The following is a 20,879-nucleotide window of genomic DNA, read 5'->3' as shown; positions in this document are numbered from 1 at the left end:
AGTTTGGAGTGCATTAATATTCTTGTGAGAAGTAGTTGATGAGACAGCTGTGTCACAAAATATTCTAATGCAATGTTGGTTTGATTGGGGGCTGCTGCTTCATTCGTCTGAGTTCACACAGGGTATTCTCAGCAATACTAAGAAATGGCATTACTGCTAATGTGAGTGGAGATGCTGCATACTGCTTTTTTAATGATGGCTACACTAAGAAAACACAGTTCCATTAAAATTTGCTTTTCAGTTTTTATAACTGTGTGAAATATGTTTTTGTTCCTTAAAGAGGAAGAAGAATTTGTATAAAGTTGCAGAAAATAAGAAATAAGCCAAAAACCCAGGAGATAAATGCTTTTTGTCTAGGGCCTGTCTTGATTATAACATTGTGAAATGTTGCTTAGTAAAAGTAATGTATTCTTTTTTGCTGGAATATTTTTAAATTGATATTCCAAGTTATATGTTAAGTAAAACATACTAGAGTGAAAGACATTACCAAAGGTAGACCTAATTATAAGTGTTGTCATTTCTAAATAAATAAGTATAGTTGGGCTTGATCCATTTATTTCTGACAGGTTAATTGCTCTTGCTTAAAGTTTTCACAGAAGTTAGGAAATTGATTCTGTCACTCTGCTCCACTTCAGAAATTCAATTACTTAAGGAACTGTTTTATTCTTGACTCAACTACTGGTCACGGTAGACAATGCACCTAAAGATTGTTGCTGTCTTTATCTCAGTTATGATCAGACAGGGTTGGTCACTAAATGCTTTGAGATTGCTGATGATGCAGGTAGGAGTTGCACAGCATTATGGGACAACAAAGCAGTGAAAACCAAAAAACACAACATTATCTGAGTCACTCTCTTCTAGATTTCACAGAACTCTTTGTTTTGCTTGGGTCTTTTTTTCCTCCTCTTCATTCTTTATTCCCTTTTGTTATATTGATCACATGAGATCTGAATTGTGACACCTGTCTGAATGTTCCCCTTGAATGTAAGAGCCTTGTTCTCTTCTGTATCTGTTGTAATACCAAGTTGGGTTTTTTCTTCTGTACATTTTTTCATCTCAAGTCTTTGCTACTTGCTTGCAATGATATTTTTTGTAAACTGTGTACCGTTCCTTTTATTTTAACTGTATACCTGTAAACTCCTGTGTTGCTTTCAGTAATATTTCCCTGATTTTGTAAGCATCAGCTCTCAGCAAGGAGTTGGGCTTTTGTTTTGCACTTCCTTTTGGTGTGGAGTGCTAGTCAGGTCAAGTGCCAGAGGTAGTTTACATCAGGAATTATGAACTTGGTGGTCAGAGCTACAGCTCTGTCTATTCAGAAGTCTACCTATGCCACAGGTGAGAAGCCACCCAATTCTCCTACTGGGCTACCACGTGTCATGCAGATAGTTTATAACAAAGAATAATTTGTTATGTAGACTGTCCTGTGAGTTGTTTAAGACTGTCATAGAATGGCTTACCAGTTCAAGTATATTTAAATTGTGGATTGCCTTGCAATGCTTTTGGTGTTTTACATTATCTTTGGAGTCTAATTTTTTTAATATTTATTTTCATTTCAGGATGACACAGAAGAAAATTCCAATGATGGCAGCCAGCCATCCAAAAGGCGGCGTATGGGCTCAGGGGACAGTTCTCGAAGCTGTGAAACTTCCAGTCAAGACCTTGGGTAATACTGCTTTTTACAATTCCCAATTTTTATTGTAAGTCTGACTTTATTGTTCAGCATGCTTAAGTATTAGCTCTTTAGTCATTACTTGTATATTCTTCATACATCTTTACAAATGGAGGTGATGTCCTATAAATAGCTAGATATCTATTCCTCCCAGCATATTTTAAGGCATTTTATTTTAGAGTGCCACAAAAAGTGTTGCATCTGATTTACAATCAGAAGCACAGTTTATGTGTTTTTAAGACATTGCATACTTGAATGAATTTTGACTCTGTAGTAGTTGCTTTTCCTGGTGTCCTCTCCATTATGATGGATATCAGTTTCTTCAGATTCTGTCCCTTAGCATGTTGATAAATGGAGATTTAGAGAAATATAATTGAGCTTGGGTACAACAAAGTGACTTTTGAAATGGGTTAACAGGATGCATTGTTTTAAAGTGCTTGTCCAACTTTGTAGTTACTGTTCATTGGCATATAAATGGGAATTACTGAATTTCTAGGGAGGTAAGTAGTATTATTAAGGATTGTTGTGATTTGTTGTAACATTGTTCTTATGTTTAGGTATAGTTATTTTCCTGCTGAAAATTTGATAGAATACAAATGGCCACCTGATGAAACAGGAGAATACTATATGCTTCAGGAACAAGTCAGTGAATATTTGGGTGTGACTTCCTTTAAAAGAAAATATCCAGGTATTTATTTTTAAAGTCTTTCTTCTAAAAATTTGAATTCTTAAACAGTTTGGATGTAGTCTCTGCTTCTTTGGTTATAGGGTGAGCTAACGGTTAAAAAAAGACCCAGGAAAAGTAGACCTGGATTAATTATACTTGTTCTTCATATTTTCATTACTGGAAATATAATGTGTCCGCTGGTTTTCAAAGTAATAAAAGATTTTGTGATATTGCCATTGAAAATTTGCAAACAAGTCTGATTTGAGGCTTAGATCAACAAGTTCTGTTTGAAAACTGGTGTCAATTTTATTTTTAGTGATTTGTTGATGATTTCTTACTATAACTGGATCTCTGTATTCTGTTTCGTGAATTGTAGCAACATTCCTATACTGTGGAAAAATATTTAAAAATATGTTTGTGGAGATTGTAGTATTTGAGCCTCTGTTATCCAGAATTGTCAAATCTGGCTCTTTGTTGGGGAATTTATTTTTAAAAGTTATGGCAAAAGAAAAAATACTGCACTTTCAGTGCTTGGTAAAATTTTCTGTATCTGAACTTATACATCAGGTTTCTTTAGTTTTTATGTAAATCATAACTGTAGAGAGGGTCTTGACCTACTATAAGTCAAGAAAATTTATCATGTCCCTACATTGTTGTTAAATTTAAAATTAATTTATGAAGTTGTCATGTTTCTTGAAATAGCAGTGTAATACAGGCTCTAGCTGCCTGGAAACAAAACTGTTGAAATACTTTGACAGTGTTTATGGGGGAGTTTCAGTTACTGCACCCATTTTTATTTCTTTTTTTTTTTTTTTTTTTTTTTTTTGTTTTTTTTTTTGAGATTTAGAAAGGCGAGATTTATCTCACAAGGAGAAACTCTACCTCAGAGAACTAAATGTTATCACAGAGACTCAATGCACACTAGGTAAGAAAACAAATTGTTAGACTTCTTATTACAGTATAAAAAGTAAATTTAGGCACTCTGAAAAAGGGGTTCAGTTTGGTAGAGAAGAATTGCATCCCTCTGAAGTGGAAACATAAATTCTAAAATTAAAACTGGTTTATTTTTGGCTTAGTAAATTGGCCATGTTGTATCAATATTCCAGATTCATTATTAACAAATATATTTTGGATCTATTCTAATTACTTAGAGGGGATTTTTCTATATTCTAAATTAACTTTTAGAGTCTTTTTCTCTTAGAAAAGAGACCACCATAATAGTGTGGTCTCATATATATACATTATATGTGCATAAATGCATGGTGGTATATATGTATATATTGCATATATATGTACAGAGTGTCTTTATATACGTTAGTCTTATTTTGCTGGATTGCATTGGAGGCATGCAGACTTCAGTGTATCTTAAATGGCTCAGCTTCTATGTTAGAAATTAGAAGAGTGTATTTTAAGGCAATTGAATATATTTGAAATGGATTGATCTAATTTCTGAGGCTTTTATTGAAAGGGCTTTTTTCTTACTCTTCTGATATATGTCATTTGGACATGTAGAGTTTAAATTATGGTGCCATGGGTTTTTTTCTGTGTATCATGGGTCTGTGGAAATGTAATGTTATTTTATATGCTAACAATCTTTAGTATACCACCTTTATTTCTCACCTGTGAGCTAATTTTAACTTAACTATGCATAAGAGAACTGTATCTAATTTTTATATGGAGAGGTAAAATGTTATGTTCTGCCTCACCTATCCAATAGAGATGTGTGCTAACTACCCCTGTTTTTAAAATTATAATCAGTGGTAATGACATAAATCATTCCATGCTATTCTCCATGTCTGGAGATTAGTTGTGTTAACTACCCCTGTTTTTAAAATTATAGTTATAATCAGTGGTAATGACATAAATCTTTCCATGCTATTGTCCATGTCTGGAGATTAGTTGTTTTGGAATCTTCAGGGGAGGAGATCAGCATTGTAGCTGCAAACTGAGGCATTCTGACTTCTGAGCGTGAAATGCTTTAATCGGGAGTCAGGAGTCTGTGTGCAGTTTGCTGCTCTAAATTGCCCTCCTAACAATTCTTCCCTGATTTGTATAGAGACTTTATGTAAACCTCCTAATTTCAGTAAAGGTTCTGCAGGGTAATGAAACTTCAGCAGCACTGGAAGCTGAAACTAACAGTATGCAAGATCCCATCTAGAACAAAGGTTCTGCCTCACCAGTGAGTTTAAGTAGGTGATTGAGTCAGTGTGAAGGGGTCTGTTGCTGTAAGTAATGATATGAGCCTTGGGTACAAGCGAACTCCCAGTCAGCCTTGAAAGCTAAATGGCACAAGTTTGCTGCTACTTGAGAAGGAAAAGCATTTTGCACAGCAGGTTGTTGTCTTCAGCTACTCAAAAACTTTGAGTTGTTCATTGTGAGATATAAATAACCTGCAGTTACTTTTGCCAGATAGCATCATTATTACTTTATTTATTTTAGGTCTAACAGCTTTGCGTAGTGATGAAGTAATTGATCTCATGATTAAAGAATACCCTGCCAAACATGCTGAGTATTCTGTTATACTGCAAGAGAAAGAACGGCAGCGAATAACAGATCATTACAAAGAGTATTCTGTAAGTAATTACCACTTAAGTGAACCAAATCTGCAGTGGGAGTGTGAGAAAAGGTTCTTCTCTAACTGATAGCGAAATGTATGTGAATTAATATATAATTGTTCTTATTCCAGCAAATGCAGCAGCAGAACACACAGAAAGTAGAAGCCAGTAAAGTTCCAGAATATATTAAAAAAGCTGCCAAGAAAGCTGCAGAATTCAACAGCAATTTAAACCGAGAGCGGATGGAGGAAAGAAGAGCCTATTTTGATTTACAGACACATGTAGGTAGATTTAAATTTCTTACCAGTTGTGAGGAGGGAGCTCCTTGTTTGTTTTAGTGAAGTTTGTTTTGTTACCATTTTAGCTATTTTTAGGGGGGTGGTAATGGGTAATGCTGCTAAAAATAATAATCTAAATATATTTAACCTGCAGACTTTTTAAACTTGAAAATACTTGTCTCAGAAAGCTCTGAAAATCTCAGAGTTACTTTGTTATCATCTCTTTATTCTGATAGTAGTAGCATAAAACTAAGACCGTTGTTTATTCATATAAATGGCTATTTCTTCTTTTGAATAACTTCAAAATTTTGCCTGACAATACCTGAAGTAAAAAAGAAAGCTATTTTACACATAAAAGTGTGCTTGTCAATATTATGCCCTTGTTTTTTGTTATTTGTTTTATTATTTTTGTATTGCATATGTTACATGCCTCTGTGCTTGATTAAAAAAAAATCTGTCATTTCAAAGCAGTGCTGTTCTGCTTCTATAGAGGCAGAAAGCAAAAATTTTCTCTGCAAATTGTTACATGGCAGACAATTATGGAAAGTTTTCCTTTTCCTGGTATTGACCGTGTTAGAGACAAGAAAGTGGATGATTACTTCTATTTCCTTCTAAGAGAAGGAAGGCTTATTGTGTAATCTTCTCCTTTCCATTGTATTATGTATTTATATATTAACGGATATTTTTTATAGTACAGTCTGGTTTCAGAATTAGATGGCACGTTCTTTCTACTCTAAAACAATTTGGAACAACATTGATAATTCTTGCTAAAGATGCCAGTCACAAAGGTTAATGTTTACTGTTTCAATTGCTAGATTTTAATTTCAGTTTTATTTTTCATAGTGTACTGTTTAGAGGGGTCTTACCTAATCTTTGTTCAATCCACTAGATACTTAGTGATTTGATTTAATTCATGATACTGTTTTGGGATCTCTTATAATTTTAATGCATTGAGTTTCTCATGGGAGAACTCAGGTAGCTGTTTCAATTCAGTAAAACTGGCAAGTTAAAATAGTACTTGGAGGAGTATTTGGTGAGGAAGGCTCAACTGTTTGTATGTTAAACAAAAATGTCATTGCTTTATATTAAACAATGCAGATTATCCAGGTGCCTCAAGGAAAATACAAAGTCTTGCCTACAGAGAGAACAAAGGTTAGTCCTTATCCAGTGGCTCTCATACCCGGCCAGTTCCAGGAGTACTACAAAAGGTATTTTAAAAGCATTCCAGCTGCCAATTCTGTAGCACTGATCTCTTTTGTCTCCATCTAGCAGGTGGAAAACATTTCACTGTCTTTGCATTAAGGTTTCAAATTAATTTTAGTTTTAGACACTTCATAGGCTTCAAAGATGCATAGTGTGACAGCTGTTGTTAAGAAAACAGTACTGACTTCAAGAGCACTGTTCTGCTGATATATTGCAGTGCCTGAGATTTAGCCTGCTCAGGTATTTCCCATGGTAAAAAGGGACATTGATTTCACTCCTGCCACCCTCCTGTTTACTTATCATCTGCCTCTGCATGTGCTAAAATTAATTTTTTGTATCAAAGTGTTGTTATGCTGGCTTCTGATCACGAGTCTTGCTGTTCCATTTTGAATTTTTAGAAACTCTTTTTAAAAAAGTTTGGTCTTATGGTTTAAGTTTGATGTTGGATTTGTAAGTGAGAGAGAAAGACATTGCAAACTTTACATTTCATGATCTTTACATTTCATGAAAAATGTGTTACTTGACTTATGTGTTGTTGACATAAATTTAAGATTTTACTAGCAGTGTGCTACCATTGAACAAATCTGTACAGATTTGACGATTTTGCTGAAGTCTTCTTATTGTACGGTAGAGATGGTATTCATGCTATATGTGCTTGGTTTTCTGTAGAGAAGCTCTTTGTCTGCATGTGCCTTGCTCCTTCCAGTGTTCATACAGCCCACCCCAAATTTGCATGTTACAGGATGTTCCTGAAGGACTTCAATTTTATTAAATCAATTGAATTAAAGTTACTTCATGTTATGTTTATTTTGCAATTGTAAGCTTCTAGTGAAACTGCTTTTCCATCTCAGTGAAGGACGTGACCTTTCATAATATGCAGCAAAATAGTATCCTGTTCCTTACAATGCTTGTCCACAGCAGTAAGAAGACTTCCACTTTTTTCTTAGTCTTTAATGTTAAAAAGAAAAAGGATGGATTATGTATGTTGAGCTGTATCTGGATATGAGCAGTGAGATTACACCTGTACATTCATCTGAAACTACATTTTCTTGTTTTCTTGCATTTTTTTGTTCTTAATAATCAGCTATACATCTCTATTCTTTACTTTGCTTTGGACATGTTTGTGTGCCCTGGGTTAGAATTGTACACGTTACAGGGCACAGTACATGGATAAAAAAAGTGTATGGTCTGTTTGGCATAGGAGCATGGATTGGGTGAAACTGCAAATTGTGTTCTATGAATATCTGCTCTACAAAGAAGACAAGTAGTATATGTGGCATCGTGTTTGGGAGGAGAAATTAGTGTTGTTTCCTTTGTTTTCAGAACTGCATGTTTTTATGTGCCTTCCTGAAAAAAAGGAGACTGTTATTAAAGTCCCTGCATACTGTGTAACTCAATACTTATGCATAAAGTACACATGAATGAATGCATTTTATTTATTTAACTTCAGATACTCTCCAGATGAACTTCGTTACTTGCCGTTAAACACAGCCCTTTATGAACCTCCTTTGGATCCGGAGCTGCTTACGCTGGACAGTGATGGAGATTCAGATGATGCAGAGGAAGGGCGAGGTGATGAAAAAAGGAAAACCAAAGGCAATTCGGTGAGACAAATTGAAAGTATTCTTGAACAAAAAAATTCTTTTCCTTGACTTTTGTTAGATTAATTAGTTTCTTAGAATCTTTTAACATTTGCAAAATGAAGGGAAGACCTTTTTTAGTACTTTGGTTTATTTCATAACATTGCTCTCCATTGCTTTTTGGTTTTGGTCCATTTTCAGAGTAAATTGAACAAATATTTTAGGCCTTTTCTTCGTTTTTTAAAATTTTCTTTCGTTTGTTTTGTTTTATTTAAAAAAATTTTGAAGAAACTTCCCAATGCAGCTCTTCATTATAGCCTTTTTCCCAAGGGGAAGTTGCTGGCATTTCTGAGGAGAATGAATATTATAGTTCCGGTCACAGTATATTTTGCTGTTGGAAGTCCCACAGAATCTGTCCCCAAAGCAAAGGCATTAATAACCTCATAACTTTTTTTTCTGTGATGTGGAAGCAGCAAGTACTGACTATAGAAACAGTAACTTAATTCCAATTTAAAAAGAAGGTAAAAAACATTGTGGTTTTTTTACTTTACAATACATCTTTTAAAAGATATTTATGTTCTCTCCACTTATGCAAATGCAAAATTAACTGCTAGCTGAAACTTAAGGGAAACTTTCACATTCGTACCTTGATAGTGCTTTAAATGCTCAAGAGCCAGCTGAGTACACCTGAACCATTGGTGTACTGGTGCAGTTTGTATGTTGGGGACAATCTCTTTCCAGAATTTTAACCCTGCTTTTAACAGCAGTAGAATTTCACAGTGCATTTAGCAATTTCTAGCATGATTGATGAACATGTTTGATGGTGGATATGTACAAGTCTAAATTTTGTCATGTAAACATCTTCTTTGAATTTTGTAAGAAACTTATAATTGAAGAAAGGAAGAGGTCAGCTTGTAGGTTAACAAAAAGAAAGAGAGGTGTTTAACACACTGTTTCTGCTTGCATTTTTTTGAGACAAAATCACAGAAACATAGCATGCTGAATGTCAATTCAAGTTTTCAGTTTAATCACACTCCAGCTTTTTTACAGTTGGTCATTTGGTCTTTAACCATATTTCCCCAGTTTCCTTTTCCATTTAATTCTGTTCTCATTAATGGTAAAGAAAAGTAACTGGACCAAGCAGGCTATCCTTCTGATTTTTCACAGAGGCTCAGAAATTTTTTTTGTGACAGAATGCAGAAGGAAAAATGTCCCTGAGTTTGAATAGTGTAGAGAAGTGTGGAAGATTGATAATCAGATTCCTGTGAAGTGGTTTTGGCTGTGGGAGCAGGGGTTCTTGGATAGTTAATCATTGAGGGGGACATATAGTTCAGAAAAAAAACAGGGGTGGGACATGGTCAGATTTGGAGTATCTCCCATTTGTCAGATCTCCCTGGTGAGTGCCACAATACACTTTATAACTTCTCCTTTTTCACACCTCCCCCTACTCCTTTGTTGGAGTTGGTAGCAGTTTTCTCTTCTGTAGTGTTTTAGTGGGTCTGACCTAAAGAAGCCTTCCCCTGAAATACTGGTGAAACCTACCATTTCTTGTTGCCACATAGTTCAGTCTGCTTTTGTGTTACACTCTACCATTTGCTCTGTGTCTGTTTTGTCTGTTTTGATTTTAGGTCCTAGGGCACAGGCTGATTACTATTGTGTTTTTACAGAGTGTGTTTTAATGTAGGGCACCATTGTTATTTGGCCTCTTGGGTTTTATTGTAATAAATGTGAGTAATCACACTGCTTCCTTCTGGAGCTTTCTGGAAGCCTTTCTTAACACTTTTCTGACAAAAGTCTTGTGCTGCTGCTCTTAATTATGCCTACATTGATCTCTCACCATCTTTGAACCTCTTCCCCTCTTTCTTGCCTCCTTATTCCTCAAAAAAAAAAAAAGGGAAGCTTTTACTGCAAAAGAAATTCTGTTGTTTGGTTCTGTATTAAATATGGAAATGTGTTTTGCCATTGATGGCATTCTTCTGCTGCAGTCCAAATTAAATACTCAGATTGCTCCTGGTGAAAACAGTAGGTGAGGGTGGCAGAAAAAAACCTTCACGTGTTTAATTCATGGCAGTCCTTGTATACTTTAAATGCATGACAAGGGCACTTTTAACTTTTTGCTGGCCCTTTACGTTGTAAACAGCATATTGCATTTAGTTGATTTCTTGCTGATTTCTAATGAAAACACTTCAGAAATTTATACTGTTGTGCTCCCCACAGTGGTACCAAGACCAACTGCAAAAACATGACTGCTGATGTAGTCTCTTAAACCAGAAAAAAACAAATGATAAATGTTGTGAACAAAGGTGCTCTAGATTGTGATAAACCCCATGCTTTTGCAGAAGGAATGACATACCCTTCTCTTACCTTAGTTGACTCTAAGGGGCATAGGAAAGACTTGTCTGTCTATCCAAAAAAAAAAATATATAGCTATGGTATTTTTATTATAGGACAATTCGTCTGGCAATGTATCTGAAGGTGATTGCGCCACAGACAACCAGGAGGATTCTTTTCAGGGAAGACAAAAAACAAGAGACAAAAGTGCTACTCCAAGAAAAGATGGTTCCAAACGTTCTGTATTACCCAAATCAGTTCCTGGGTACAAGGTCGAAGAAAAAAGCCCCTGACTGAATTTTACTCACCAGCTTCTTCCTGAAGTATTTGGTTTTTTTAATAATATGGAACTTCTGCTTGCTGTACTTCACTAGCTGTTCTCCTGTTGTGTGCTCCATCTGTTTGCTTCCTTATTTCCTTTTTGCTTATATTTTGCGTGGGGCTTTTCTTTACCCTAGCTGTACAGTGGCCTCCTATTGGGTTAACTTCTTAGATTCATAGCAATAACGCTAGAAAAATCCATTGTGGATTTATCATTGGAACTCAACATCTTTCTGTCTGCTTTAACATGGCAGTCAGAAATATGTGCCAGTTTGAAGCTACCACTCACTGTCTTTTACTTTTTTTCCTATTTTGTATGGCAGCATACCAAGAGATCAGTCCTATAAAGTGCAGCGGTATGGCTGAGCATATTGTTACAACATTAATTTTAAATACAGCCTTTTATCCTGCAATATTATGATGTATAGGATGGAAGGCAAAAAGCTTATTACAGTTGTATAGGCCACACTATGTAACCCCTGTAACAGTATTTGGAAAATAGCTTTTTATGTAGTTCATACTATGTAATAACATTTGTGGGCAATATGCTTTTATCTAAACTAGAAACTTAAAGAGGATGTTAAGACATTTCAGCTATCACGCAGTGATTGCCGAACCTAAGACCCCAGTCTTCAGTGTTTCTATATAATAATTTCAAGAATTATGATAAAAATGCTTTTCAGAAGAAGTGAGAATTGACATGCATTGTTTATATGTTACTGTTCTGCATACTGAGAGAGGATCTGAATAAACTGTAACACATTTAAAGCAGGTAGTTGTCTAGTCCTGTTCCACTGAGAGGAATGAGAATTTTCCATTGACTCAAGTGGGAGCAGGAATAGATCCATAAAAAAGGAAAACACTAAGTTAAGATCGGGTTGAGTGTTTACCAGTGAGGATTGCTTATTGATAGTTATGGGACAGGGAACATTTTTGTCAGTGACAAGTTTGTACATACTGAGAATCTGTCTTAGCAAAAGTGAGCTGTTGATGGCTTGCATTTTATGTTTATAAATATTTACTATCTGTGTTTACCAAGTTAATAGTAAATAAACTATAACTTACAATAAGAAGCTAATTTCCAGCAACAATTGGACAGCTTTGATAAATTTCCTCTACATACAGTATCTGTACAAGTTCATAACAGACAGCAAGCTCCAGTTGCTTTTTCTGTTTTCAGGAACTTATTAAGAAATGCGTGAACTGTGTAGATTTAGAATGTGGTTACCACATATATATATTTTTTTATATGTAACTTTGCAAGAAGTTGTAGACATAGAATGCATTTCAGTATTCCCATGAACATGAAATCCAAAGATGAAGGCTGAAATTTTTCTTTAGCTTTGTTTAACTTGACATTAGAAATTGTGTGCCACTAGTTTACAGAAGCTTCACTTAGCTGCGAGATGCCCAAGTGTTTGACTAGTTGAATCTATTTAATGGCCTTATGAATGCATAGAGAGAGAACTAGTAGAGCAGAGCTTTGGTTTGAACTTAAAATTGTAGAAGAGTGGTAGTAGTATACAGCACTGCATTTTGAGAATGGATTCCCACAGCAATTACTTACTGTGATTCTGTCAGTAACAAGGTCTTAGTTACAGTGCCTCATCTTTACAATGTCAGCATACATTGCCTGCATCAACCTGTTGTTAAGTCAGGGGTGGTGGTGATGTGTTAGGAGGGTGAGAGGATTGGCTTTCTTGTTTGTGGGAACGTTTGAAATACTGCAATAAGACAAATTACATGAGCTGTTTTAACAAGACAAAATGATTCTTGTTTGTGAGTCTATGAAAACATCAGATAACAATATACCTACCATATGTGCCTGCATGTTAAGGCACTTTGAGCCGAAGGCTTAACTGACTCAAAATGTTTTCCCTGTGAAATGTTTATAATACTTTTGTTCTATATTGTTCTCTAATATTGGACTATTTTTGTAGGACACTAATCTTTTGGTTACGTGTAGTTAAAATTGAGGGATAATTGCTACGGCATCAGCGTATATATGTATAGCCATGTTATGAGTATTACAGGATTCCATACATTTCCACTGAGTTATTTTCAAGTAATAGAAATATTGTATTTTATATGGAGTCTTTTTTATTGTCAGTTCTTTAACAAAGAACGATTAGCATGTGTTTTACATTTTGTCATGTTACAAGTAGTGAGTCTGTTGCTGCAGGACTGACTGCTACAATTGCACACACAGGGTACTGTTAAAAGTACAAAAGATTTTTTTGCACATAAAACTGAAATGTATTGAGTATCTTTATGTTGCAACACTTCTGTTTTGGATCACTGTATATGAAAATGTAATGCTTCGCATTCAGAATAGAATGTTACAAAAATGGTGTAGTTGGAAAGCTTACTTTAAGAGCTGCAGCACAGCAGCATGGAAGTGAAAACCTACACATCACAGTCATCATTTTGACCCTGCATTCATTTTCTCTCATATCTTATCCCAGTAAGATGGGGATATTGAAAGCAAAATTTACTCCTAATGAGATGGGATATTGTGACTTACCCTTTGGAACTGACAGATTTTTTAATAGCATTTCTAAAAGCCATTTATGGTGATAGAATGGAACTGGATTAAAATGTGAATAGTCTTGATTTTTTAAAATTTTTGTTGTTGTTGTTTTTGTAAAAATACTTCCATACTGTTGGAACTTCATTCTTAAAAGGCTGTGATTCTCACCCCCCCTTAATATGCACAGTTTCTAATGAATACAGGTTAGTGAACTAAGTCTAGATGGAAGCATTGTTAATAAATGCATCTGTAGCAATGTCTACCTTGAGAGTTATGTGTATCAGAATGTGAACTGCACACACCTGTAACACTTGGATGTGTCCAAAAAGCAGCTCGCTTTGGCTGGAGTATTGGGAAGTGTGCTGATGTATATTAAAGGCAGTAAAATACAAATCTGTAACAAGCCAGAAGTCTGATTAGAAAAGTTTGCTTGCTATTCTGGAAGGGCTTGGTTTCTTATATTACAATACAATTTAAAAATAGCCTAAACAATGGAAGGGTAAATGCTGCCACACTGACAAGGTTTAAGCATGTGCCACTTTTGTTGGGAGGAGCAGGGTATAAAGGTATACATGTAGGACACGTAGTATAGTTAACAGTAAAAGAGTTTATGCGTGGTTTTCCTTCCATTATATTTATTATTTTGTAGAGATGTTTGTGTGTTAGACTTCTTTTACTGTTTATTATTATATTTATGTATAAAACAGGTTGACTTTGCTTTTTTAAAATAAATAAGCAAAAAAATGTCTATGAATGCCTCTGTCATCTTTTGAAGGAAGTTACCTATAAACATTTGGTGTGGTATTTTGCTTTCTTGAATAAAACTCCTTAGACTGAACAATTTGATGCAGGCTGTAGCCATGTTTTGACATGAAAAGTACATTGAAAACTTCAGAAAACTTAAAGCAATGCATCCTGATTTTAGAAATGAGTCAAGATACTAATTACCTTGCTAGGTGCTGTCAAAAACTGGCTGGGGAAATAAACACACTTAAAGATAAGTTGTATTGCAAAAGATCTTTGTAACTTTTTTTATTTATTGTGTTTTCACTTTTTAAATTTGTTTTAAAATTAAACCTTATTCTTCTCCCCATGAGTGATTGGTAGTTGACTGGGAGTCTTCTTACTGACAACCTGTTTAGAGCCTTTAGCTCCCTCTGCTAGTTGGGTCTTTGCAGCAACATTGTTTTTAAAAACTGGTGCTAGTCAGTTTAACATCAGTGAGTTCTACATTAATTGTAGACTACATTTCTCACTGAGTTCATTATGCAGCAGTCAAAGCTCAACAATGTAACTACTGCCGTGTTTCTGAAATTCAGAATGCTTTAATTCTTCCTAAGGCCTCATCAGGATGACACTCTTGTTGTATCTACTAAGTTGATGTACAGAATACCTAGGCAGATGTTTCACATGTTAACAGCCTACTATTTCTCTTACCCTTTAAATGGATCTCATGGACCCAGACACACTCTGGATGATAACTTAGAAAAATTATAAATGTAAAAATCTCTAGTCAAATGCAAGGCTTTTGTTTCTTAAATTATTATGACTGGATACAAGAAGGAATGATAAAAGGAATACAGCCCTGTACAGCATAGCTAACCATATAATTTGAAACTGCAGATAGGAAAAAAAATGAAGTTTATTGTTTGTATATTTAATTTTCTATATGTAGGGACAAATGTAATGCAAAAAAAAAACCCTGTATATTTCCTTCATATACAGAAAATCCACACAGAAGTTCATAAAGAGTATTCTATATTGGAAGAATCTTCCTGAAATTTTTCACCCTGTGTCACATTTAGTTTACCATAAGGAGAATGTTAGCTGATGAATTAATAGGAAGAGGCAAGTACATGCTTTTGATCCAATTTGATTTACATAAAACTCACTATGTATAACAAATGGAAAATTTTATATAGTTTAATCTATGTTTTTTTTCAGTGCTGCTGCTTGTCAGTAATTGTCACGTGTTTCAGGGTTCACACATCCTGACAGATAGTTTATAGATTTTAATAGTTAAGGAGATAGATGACATTTCCTGTTGAATCTGTAAATTCTTCTGGAATGAATTTATAGCCCTCTTCTACCCTTCCAGCCAAAGGTCATTCCAAATGCTATATGTGGAATTTGTCTGAAGGGTAAGGAGTCCAACAAGAAAGGAAAACCTGAAGCTCTTATACATTGCTCCCAGTGTGACAACAGTGGTGAGTATCTACATCCACTAAGTCGATTCCTAAGGATCCAGATCTGTTTGTGGACATATTTAGTGTACTCCATGTGTAGCAGGAGTTCAGTTGCCTTTTCTGTCCTTTGTTATGACACCATCTCTCTTTCATGTTCTTTGTGCTCACACTGTGGGATCTCACCAGGAGGTGACCTAAGCTTCATGTTTGGTAAAAGCAAACAGTCTAACTAATTTTAAATTTCATTTCAGGCATAAAAATAATAATGCTGGTTTTAATCTAGGCCACCCTTCTTGCCTTGATATGACCCCGGAGCTTGTTGCTATGATTAAGACTTACCCTTGGCAATGTATGGAATGTAAAACGTGCATTATATGTGGGCAGCCTCACCATGAAGAAGAAATGATGTTCTGTGATGTATGTGACCGTGGTTATCACACTTTTTGTGTGGGGCTTGATGCTATCCCTTCAGGTAATAAAGTAAGAGTTACTTGTTCCCTTCCCTCTTCCTCTCAAGTCTTGGGCTCATTCTCAGAATTAATACATGAACTAATGAATTAATACATATTCTTTTGAAAGAATAGTTTAAAACAAGTGTGAAGAGTAAGAGTAAGAAACCGTATAGGAAAACATTCACACTATAGGACTTGATTTTTTTACTAAGCTTTATTTCTGTATATTTGGTTGTGCACAGTTAAACCTCGCATTTCCTGTGCAGGAGATATAATTGGCTTTTACAGCATAACCCAAACAGGCTCGCTCAGAACTATGTTTTTTCCATTTCCACAGAATACTGACAAGAATTACCTCTTTTCATTGAAGAAACCTGTAAAAGAAACTGTATTGCTGCATATTGCTAGAGCATAGCTTTCACATTAATTGTGCTGTTTTAGCTTCTAAATGAAATAGTTATCTCAATTTAATATTTGTAAATATCTCTAAACCCTTTCATTCCCTTTTTAATTCTTAAACATCAAAACTGCAACAGAAGTACCTCCATAGGTAGGCAGGCAAGCCAGTAGCTTTAAATTGCCAAGTCGCTCATAGCATGTGGCCAACTCAGGGCAGTAGAAAGAAAATACAGGTGGTACTGTTGCTTTACATGTAGTTCTATGTCCATGGTAAGTTCATCAATTTGTATTCAGTGGCAGTGACAGTATTCCCTGGACAGTACTTAAAACACTGTAATGCCTCATTTTGGGAAGCACTGGAGCTAGCTGTCACTATTGTACAGGTTCTGTGGCTGATTTCATTTTGAGGCTGACCTAAGAATATAATCAAAATAGATTATATGTCTACAAAACTACAAAATTACCAAAGCAGCCATTGATTCCAGCTGTTGTAATAAAAAGTTAAATGCTTCCCCAGCTGCCATTGATTTCTGCTCTGAGTAACTTCACAACCTTGAACTGTAGTCATTCACCTGAAAATATGACTGGCAAACTCGAGCACTGTTTGTAAAACTCTTACCTAATACCCACCTCCTTGGAGTCCTGGCACTTCTTGAGGTCCATGAAGATTGGTGTAGCCAGTGGTTACACATAATGGGTGTGCAAAGGAGTGTGAATTGTGTATGCTGCTTTATAGAAAGGACGCTTAATTTTAAAAGCATTTGTTGTTCGCATTAAAGGAAATACTGCAAATAGATAGGCACCTAACAGAATGGTGAAGGGCTGCCTAAATAGGTAAGAGAGTAACAAACTTAGTTTCCCAATAATTGATAACTTTCTTTTCTTAGGTCGCTGGATTTGTGATTGTTGTCAGAAAGACCCTCCTGTACCCAGAAGAGGAGGAAGAAGGGGGAAAAACAGCAAGGAGGGCTAAGAAAGCCCTAAAAACTTGCTGTCCAAAACTTAACTGCACAAATTAAAGTGATACTCTGGTGCTATTTAATCAACCACTCTATAAGAGGAGCAATACCACTTTTTTTTTTCTTTTTACTAAATAAACTTTGTCTATATAGTGATTTTTTGTGATACAAGTCACTACTGTCCTGTCAGGTGTTGAGAGAGGCAAGCCAAATTACTACTCAAAAAGGAGAAGTTTTTCAGTAATGAAATTTAAATTATACATGCATTTGTATAAAATAATAGCAACATACTCGTTTATTTCAGTGCATTTATCAGTAAGCCCTGTGAAAAGAAAATTACAGAGCAATTTAATGTACTTTATTTGCATAGCAACTGGTTATTCTGAAATACTCAACCAAAGCAAAAAGTATTCCTGGTAAAAGTAACTTCTAAGGAAGAGTAGGCATGAGATGACCTTCTTAACAACATACTGCAAAAATCTTTCAGCAGAAATTTTCTGTGCAAGCTAATGACTTATTCATAAACATGTGCTTGGAAAAAAAATCAGTCTCAAAAAGCTATCAAGGGAAGTGTAAGAAAGCACCTCTCAAGTTTGAGATACCTGTATGCTGTGTTGTTTTTAATGAGACGAAAATGTCATATTGACAAGTAACAACAGCTGAAGGCTCCCTCTCCCTGCAGTAATAGCAAAGAAGCAACATGCACTTGATTCAGGTCATGGATTTGTAGTGGTGATGAGTGACTGGACCAACCTCTGTTTGACAGATGGCTGATGTGATGTAGAGCACACGCAGTCAGAATACAGACCATCTATTCCCTTAGGTGATTGATTGTTTTCTCCTTCTTTCACCCTAAGTTCCTCAACTTCATGAATACACTCAAACACGTTGCTGATCAGTTTTACTGGAGATGCTTGCTCAGAAAAGAAGCAGGTTTTATTTTTAAATATGCTCTAAATTGAGAGGGGGACTGAAGTGCAGTAGTTTATTCATTTTTCTTTATAAAAAACAATAGAAAATACTGAATTGGAATTGATTTTCCTAAGCACCTATTTTAAGTGAATTTAACAAGATCCCAACTATACATTCATTTTTAAGCCCTGATCTCTGAAGAGCACTGCAAATACTGTCCTGGCTGCTCATTTTACATATTGGGGAGGATTTACAATATAAAATTAAATATGGCTTTTCTCCCCACTTCCTTTCTGGTTTTGGAAATGTAACCTAAATATATCTTCAGGAAACATAGTGAGTATTACGTATAACAGCAAGTCATTCATACCAATTTCACAGGATGAAGTGTGACTTAAGTCCAGTGTGTATCAATTTAAAAAAGGATTTCAAGTATTAATTTCAAGATTCCAATAAGTATAGTCCAGAAAACAGACTCCTCATCCTGAGATTCATCTTCTGTAGACTGTGAGTATTTCTGGTTTGCCTCCATCTCCTCAGGGTTGTAAGAAGCCTCACCAAACGGGTACTGTACGACTGTTCGATCGTAGTACACCTTCATTTCAAACTCACTCTCCAGGTGAGAGGGGTGCCCGTAAATCCCTATTCCCACAGGGCGGCGGAAGTGTGCAGGCACGTGGACGATGTCCTGGCCACAAGTCACAGACTGTAACTCGTACTCATCAAAGCTGGGGTGCAGTGTCACATCTGACACGTACAAGTCTGCGTCACCTTTTAAACTCTGCATCTGAAGAACAATCTTTCCCTCGTGATTTAGTCTCAAATAGCTGTAGTTTCCTGCTCCAATCTGACCTTGGACAACATGAAGAAGAATCCATTCCTCTGGTACGTCCTCTTCCTCAAAGGCATTTACCACAAATAGTACTTGAGCTGTCACAAATACTGTCAGGATTCTTCTCCAGTGTGTTGCCATGGTCTTCAGTTGTATTTGGATTCTTCCTGTGTCCGTGTTCTACCTTATGAATATAAGGCAAAATTCAGATTTTAGTATATTCCCTTCTTGGAAGTAATCTATTTTTTTAATTTGATAATTCTTAAAAATCCTCTCTAGTCCATACAAATTTAACTTTAATTGTGTTCATTAACTTGTATTTTTTAATAGTCACAGAAACCATGTTAACATTCAGAACTTTGTCAGAATAAAATTACTTACATTTTCAAAAGTTAAACAGAAATTAATCAAGCCAGTATTCTTTCAACAGAACTGACATCGAGACTTTAGTTTCACTCTACCTGCATGCATGCCAAACTTGACAGATACCCAGGAGGGATGAAACCCAATAATGATTTTAGCTTCACTTTAAAAAACCAAACAAACAATTAAGGAGAGGAAGGCTTTTGCATGCTTGAAGATGCTTAACTTTATATGAGGTGCTTAAGGCATCCTATTTGTTCTCCCATCCTCATCCTCCCAACTTCAAAAGACAGTAACGGTGCAAATCTGGATGTGGACTTGAAGCAGTAGGCATTCCAGCTTGCATTGGGATGGAGTTAGAAATAAAAAAAATATCTAATGAGGTAATACATTAATTCATGATCTTGATGTATGGCTTGTTTCTAGAACCAAATTTGGCACACCTTCCCTGAAAAAAATGCATTTACTTTCAGGAAGGTTTTGTTACAATATAGATGCTCAGCTCTTTACAGCACTTGGGTACAAAAGATAAAGCTGAAGGTACCAGGAGAAGGGGAAAATGGAAAGGACTGCTGCAAGATCAAAGCTCTTACAGCCTATTCCCTCCCTCCTTGCTGCACGCTCCTAGTCAAGCAGCCTGAGCAGCCTGCCACACTCCAGCCCTCTGAACAGCTGCACTAAGTCTCTGTGTGCAAAGCAGCAACTTCCAAACCTTGCTGAAGGCTTCCAAAGCATACAGCTGACTGAATTTGACATGCAAATCACAGGAGCCACAAGCCTGAACAACTTCGTTTAAGAGGAAGGTTCTCATCCCCTAATTCCTTCCATAAGGACTACAATTATCTGAAACCAGAAAGCTGCCTGTAACTCGTTTTGTACCCTGCTAGCACCAAAACAAACTGCATTACTTCCACTGAGATGTCACTTAAATGTTAGAAGTTCTACAACTGAATGGATCCAGGGCAGAAAAAATTAGAAAAAAATACCCAACTGTTTCTGTAGTTTGACGTTTTCTGTCCCAGAGGCCTCTCTATTGCAAGGTCACAATTCTGCAAAGACAGCATAAAAGAACGAGGTGCAGCATGTGCTGAACCTGCCAGACTGACAGAACTGCCTCAACAACCACAGGAAAAAAACAGTCTTTTGTCTCGACCGTAGGAGGGAGCTGACTCTGTCACTTGTCCATCGAAGTAGTGATGAAAAAGCCGAGCGGAGCCACAGGAGGAGCTCCACATCTGACCAGAAAATAATTAAAGTTATCTAGGAAAGAACGAAAGCGTCGTGACGCTGGCACAGCGCTCAGGAGGAGAAGCGATTCCAAGAGACCTTGGACAGAGCCACGAATGAGGAGTTCTGCCCACCCCGGTTCGCCCCCGCCTCTCCGCGGGCGGGACGCCCGCCGGGGGCGGCGGCGGCGGCTCCGGGGCAAGCGGGCCGCTCCCGCCGGGTGGCCGCGTCGGGCCGGCGTCGCCCCGCCGGCCAGGGGCTGGGGCTCGGCTCACCTCCGACCTGCCGCGGGGCTCCGGCTCCGGCAAGGCCGCAGCTACGGCGAGGAAGAGCAGCGGGCACTCACGGACGTGCGGCAGCGCAGCGCGGCCGGGGCGCCGCGGGAAAGCCCCTCCCCGGGGCGGGCCCCGGAGCA

At 36.6% G+C, this 20,879-nt stretch overlaps 2 protein-coding genes across 8 annotated transcripts in view; one reads left to right on the top strand and one right to left on the bottom strand.

Annotated features, from left to right (window-relative positions):
* Positions 1 to 17,286, top strand: part of PHF10 (PHD finger protein 10) — an 18,858-nt gene extending 1,572 nt beyond the window's left edge. The window contains exons 2-12 of one of the 4 annotated variants that reach the window (XM_066546713.1): positions 1,557 to 1,663; positions 2,227 to 2,357; positions 3,184 to 3,261; positions 4,776 to 4,909; positions 5,023 to 5,172; positions 6,268 to 6,377; positions 7,823 to 7,976; positions 10,400 to 10,555; positions 15,233 to 15,341; positions 15,604 to 15,792; positions 17,059 to 17,286. In XM_066546713.1, the coding sequence (XP_066402810.1) occupies positions 1,557 to 1,663; positions 2,227 to 2,357; positions 3,184 to 3,261; positions 4,776 to 4,909; positions 5,023 to 5,172; positions 6,268 to 6,377; positions 7,823 to 7,976; positions 10,400 to 10,555; positions 15,233 to 15,341; positions 15,604 to 15,792; positions 17,059 to 17,144 (1,404 nt within the window). In that variant the 3' untranslated portion in view covers positions 17,145 to 17,286. Of the gene's footprint in view, positions 1 to 1,556; positions 1,664 to 2,226; positions 2,358 to 3,177; positions 3,262 to 4,775; positions 4,910 to 5,022; positions 5,173 to 6,267; positions 6,378 to 7,822; positions 7,977 to 10,399; positions 10,556 to 15,232; positions 15,342 to 15,603; positions 15,793 to 17,058 lie in introns of all 4 variants that reach the window. The other 3 variants (XM_066546712.1, XM_066546710.1, XM_066546711.1) reach the window with 3 other exon arrangements.
* On the bottom strand, positions 15,968 to 20,879 carry C3H6orf120 (chromosome 3 C6orf120 homolog). Of its 4 annotated transcripts, none has more exons than XM_066546714.1 (3): positions 20,740 to 20,879; positions 20,229 to 20,497; positions 15,968 to 19,058 (listed from the first exon to the last, which is right to left on the bottom strand). In XM_066546714.1, exon 3 carries the CDS (start codon positions 19,013 to 19,015, stop codon positions 18,458 to 18,460), a length of 558 nt encoding a protein of 185 aa, XP_066402811.1. In that variant the 5' UTR covers positions 19,016 to 19,058; positions 20,229 to 20,497; positions 20,740 to 20,879; the 3' UTR covers positions 15,968 to 18,457. The 4 variants fall into 4 exon arrangements, with proteins under 4 accessions (XP_066402811.1, XP_066402812.1, XP_066402813.1 ...); XM_066546715.1 differs by having other exon boundaries at positions 20,229 to 20,286; XM_066546716.1 differs by lacking the exon at positions 20,229 to 20,497.

This window comes from Molothrus aeneus, chromosome 3 (genome assembly GCF_037042795.1).
Source record: "Molothrus aeneus isolate 106 chromosome 3, BPBGC_Maene_1.0, whole genome shotgun sequence".
Classification (NCBI taxonomy): Eukaryota; Metazoa; Chordata; class Aves; order Passeriformes; family Icteridae; genus Molothrus; species Molothrus aeneus.
Note: the sequence above shows the minus strand (reverse complement) of the source record. Positions and strands in the feature narration are given on the sequence as shown.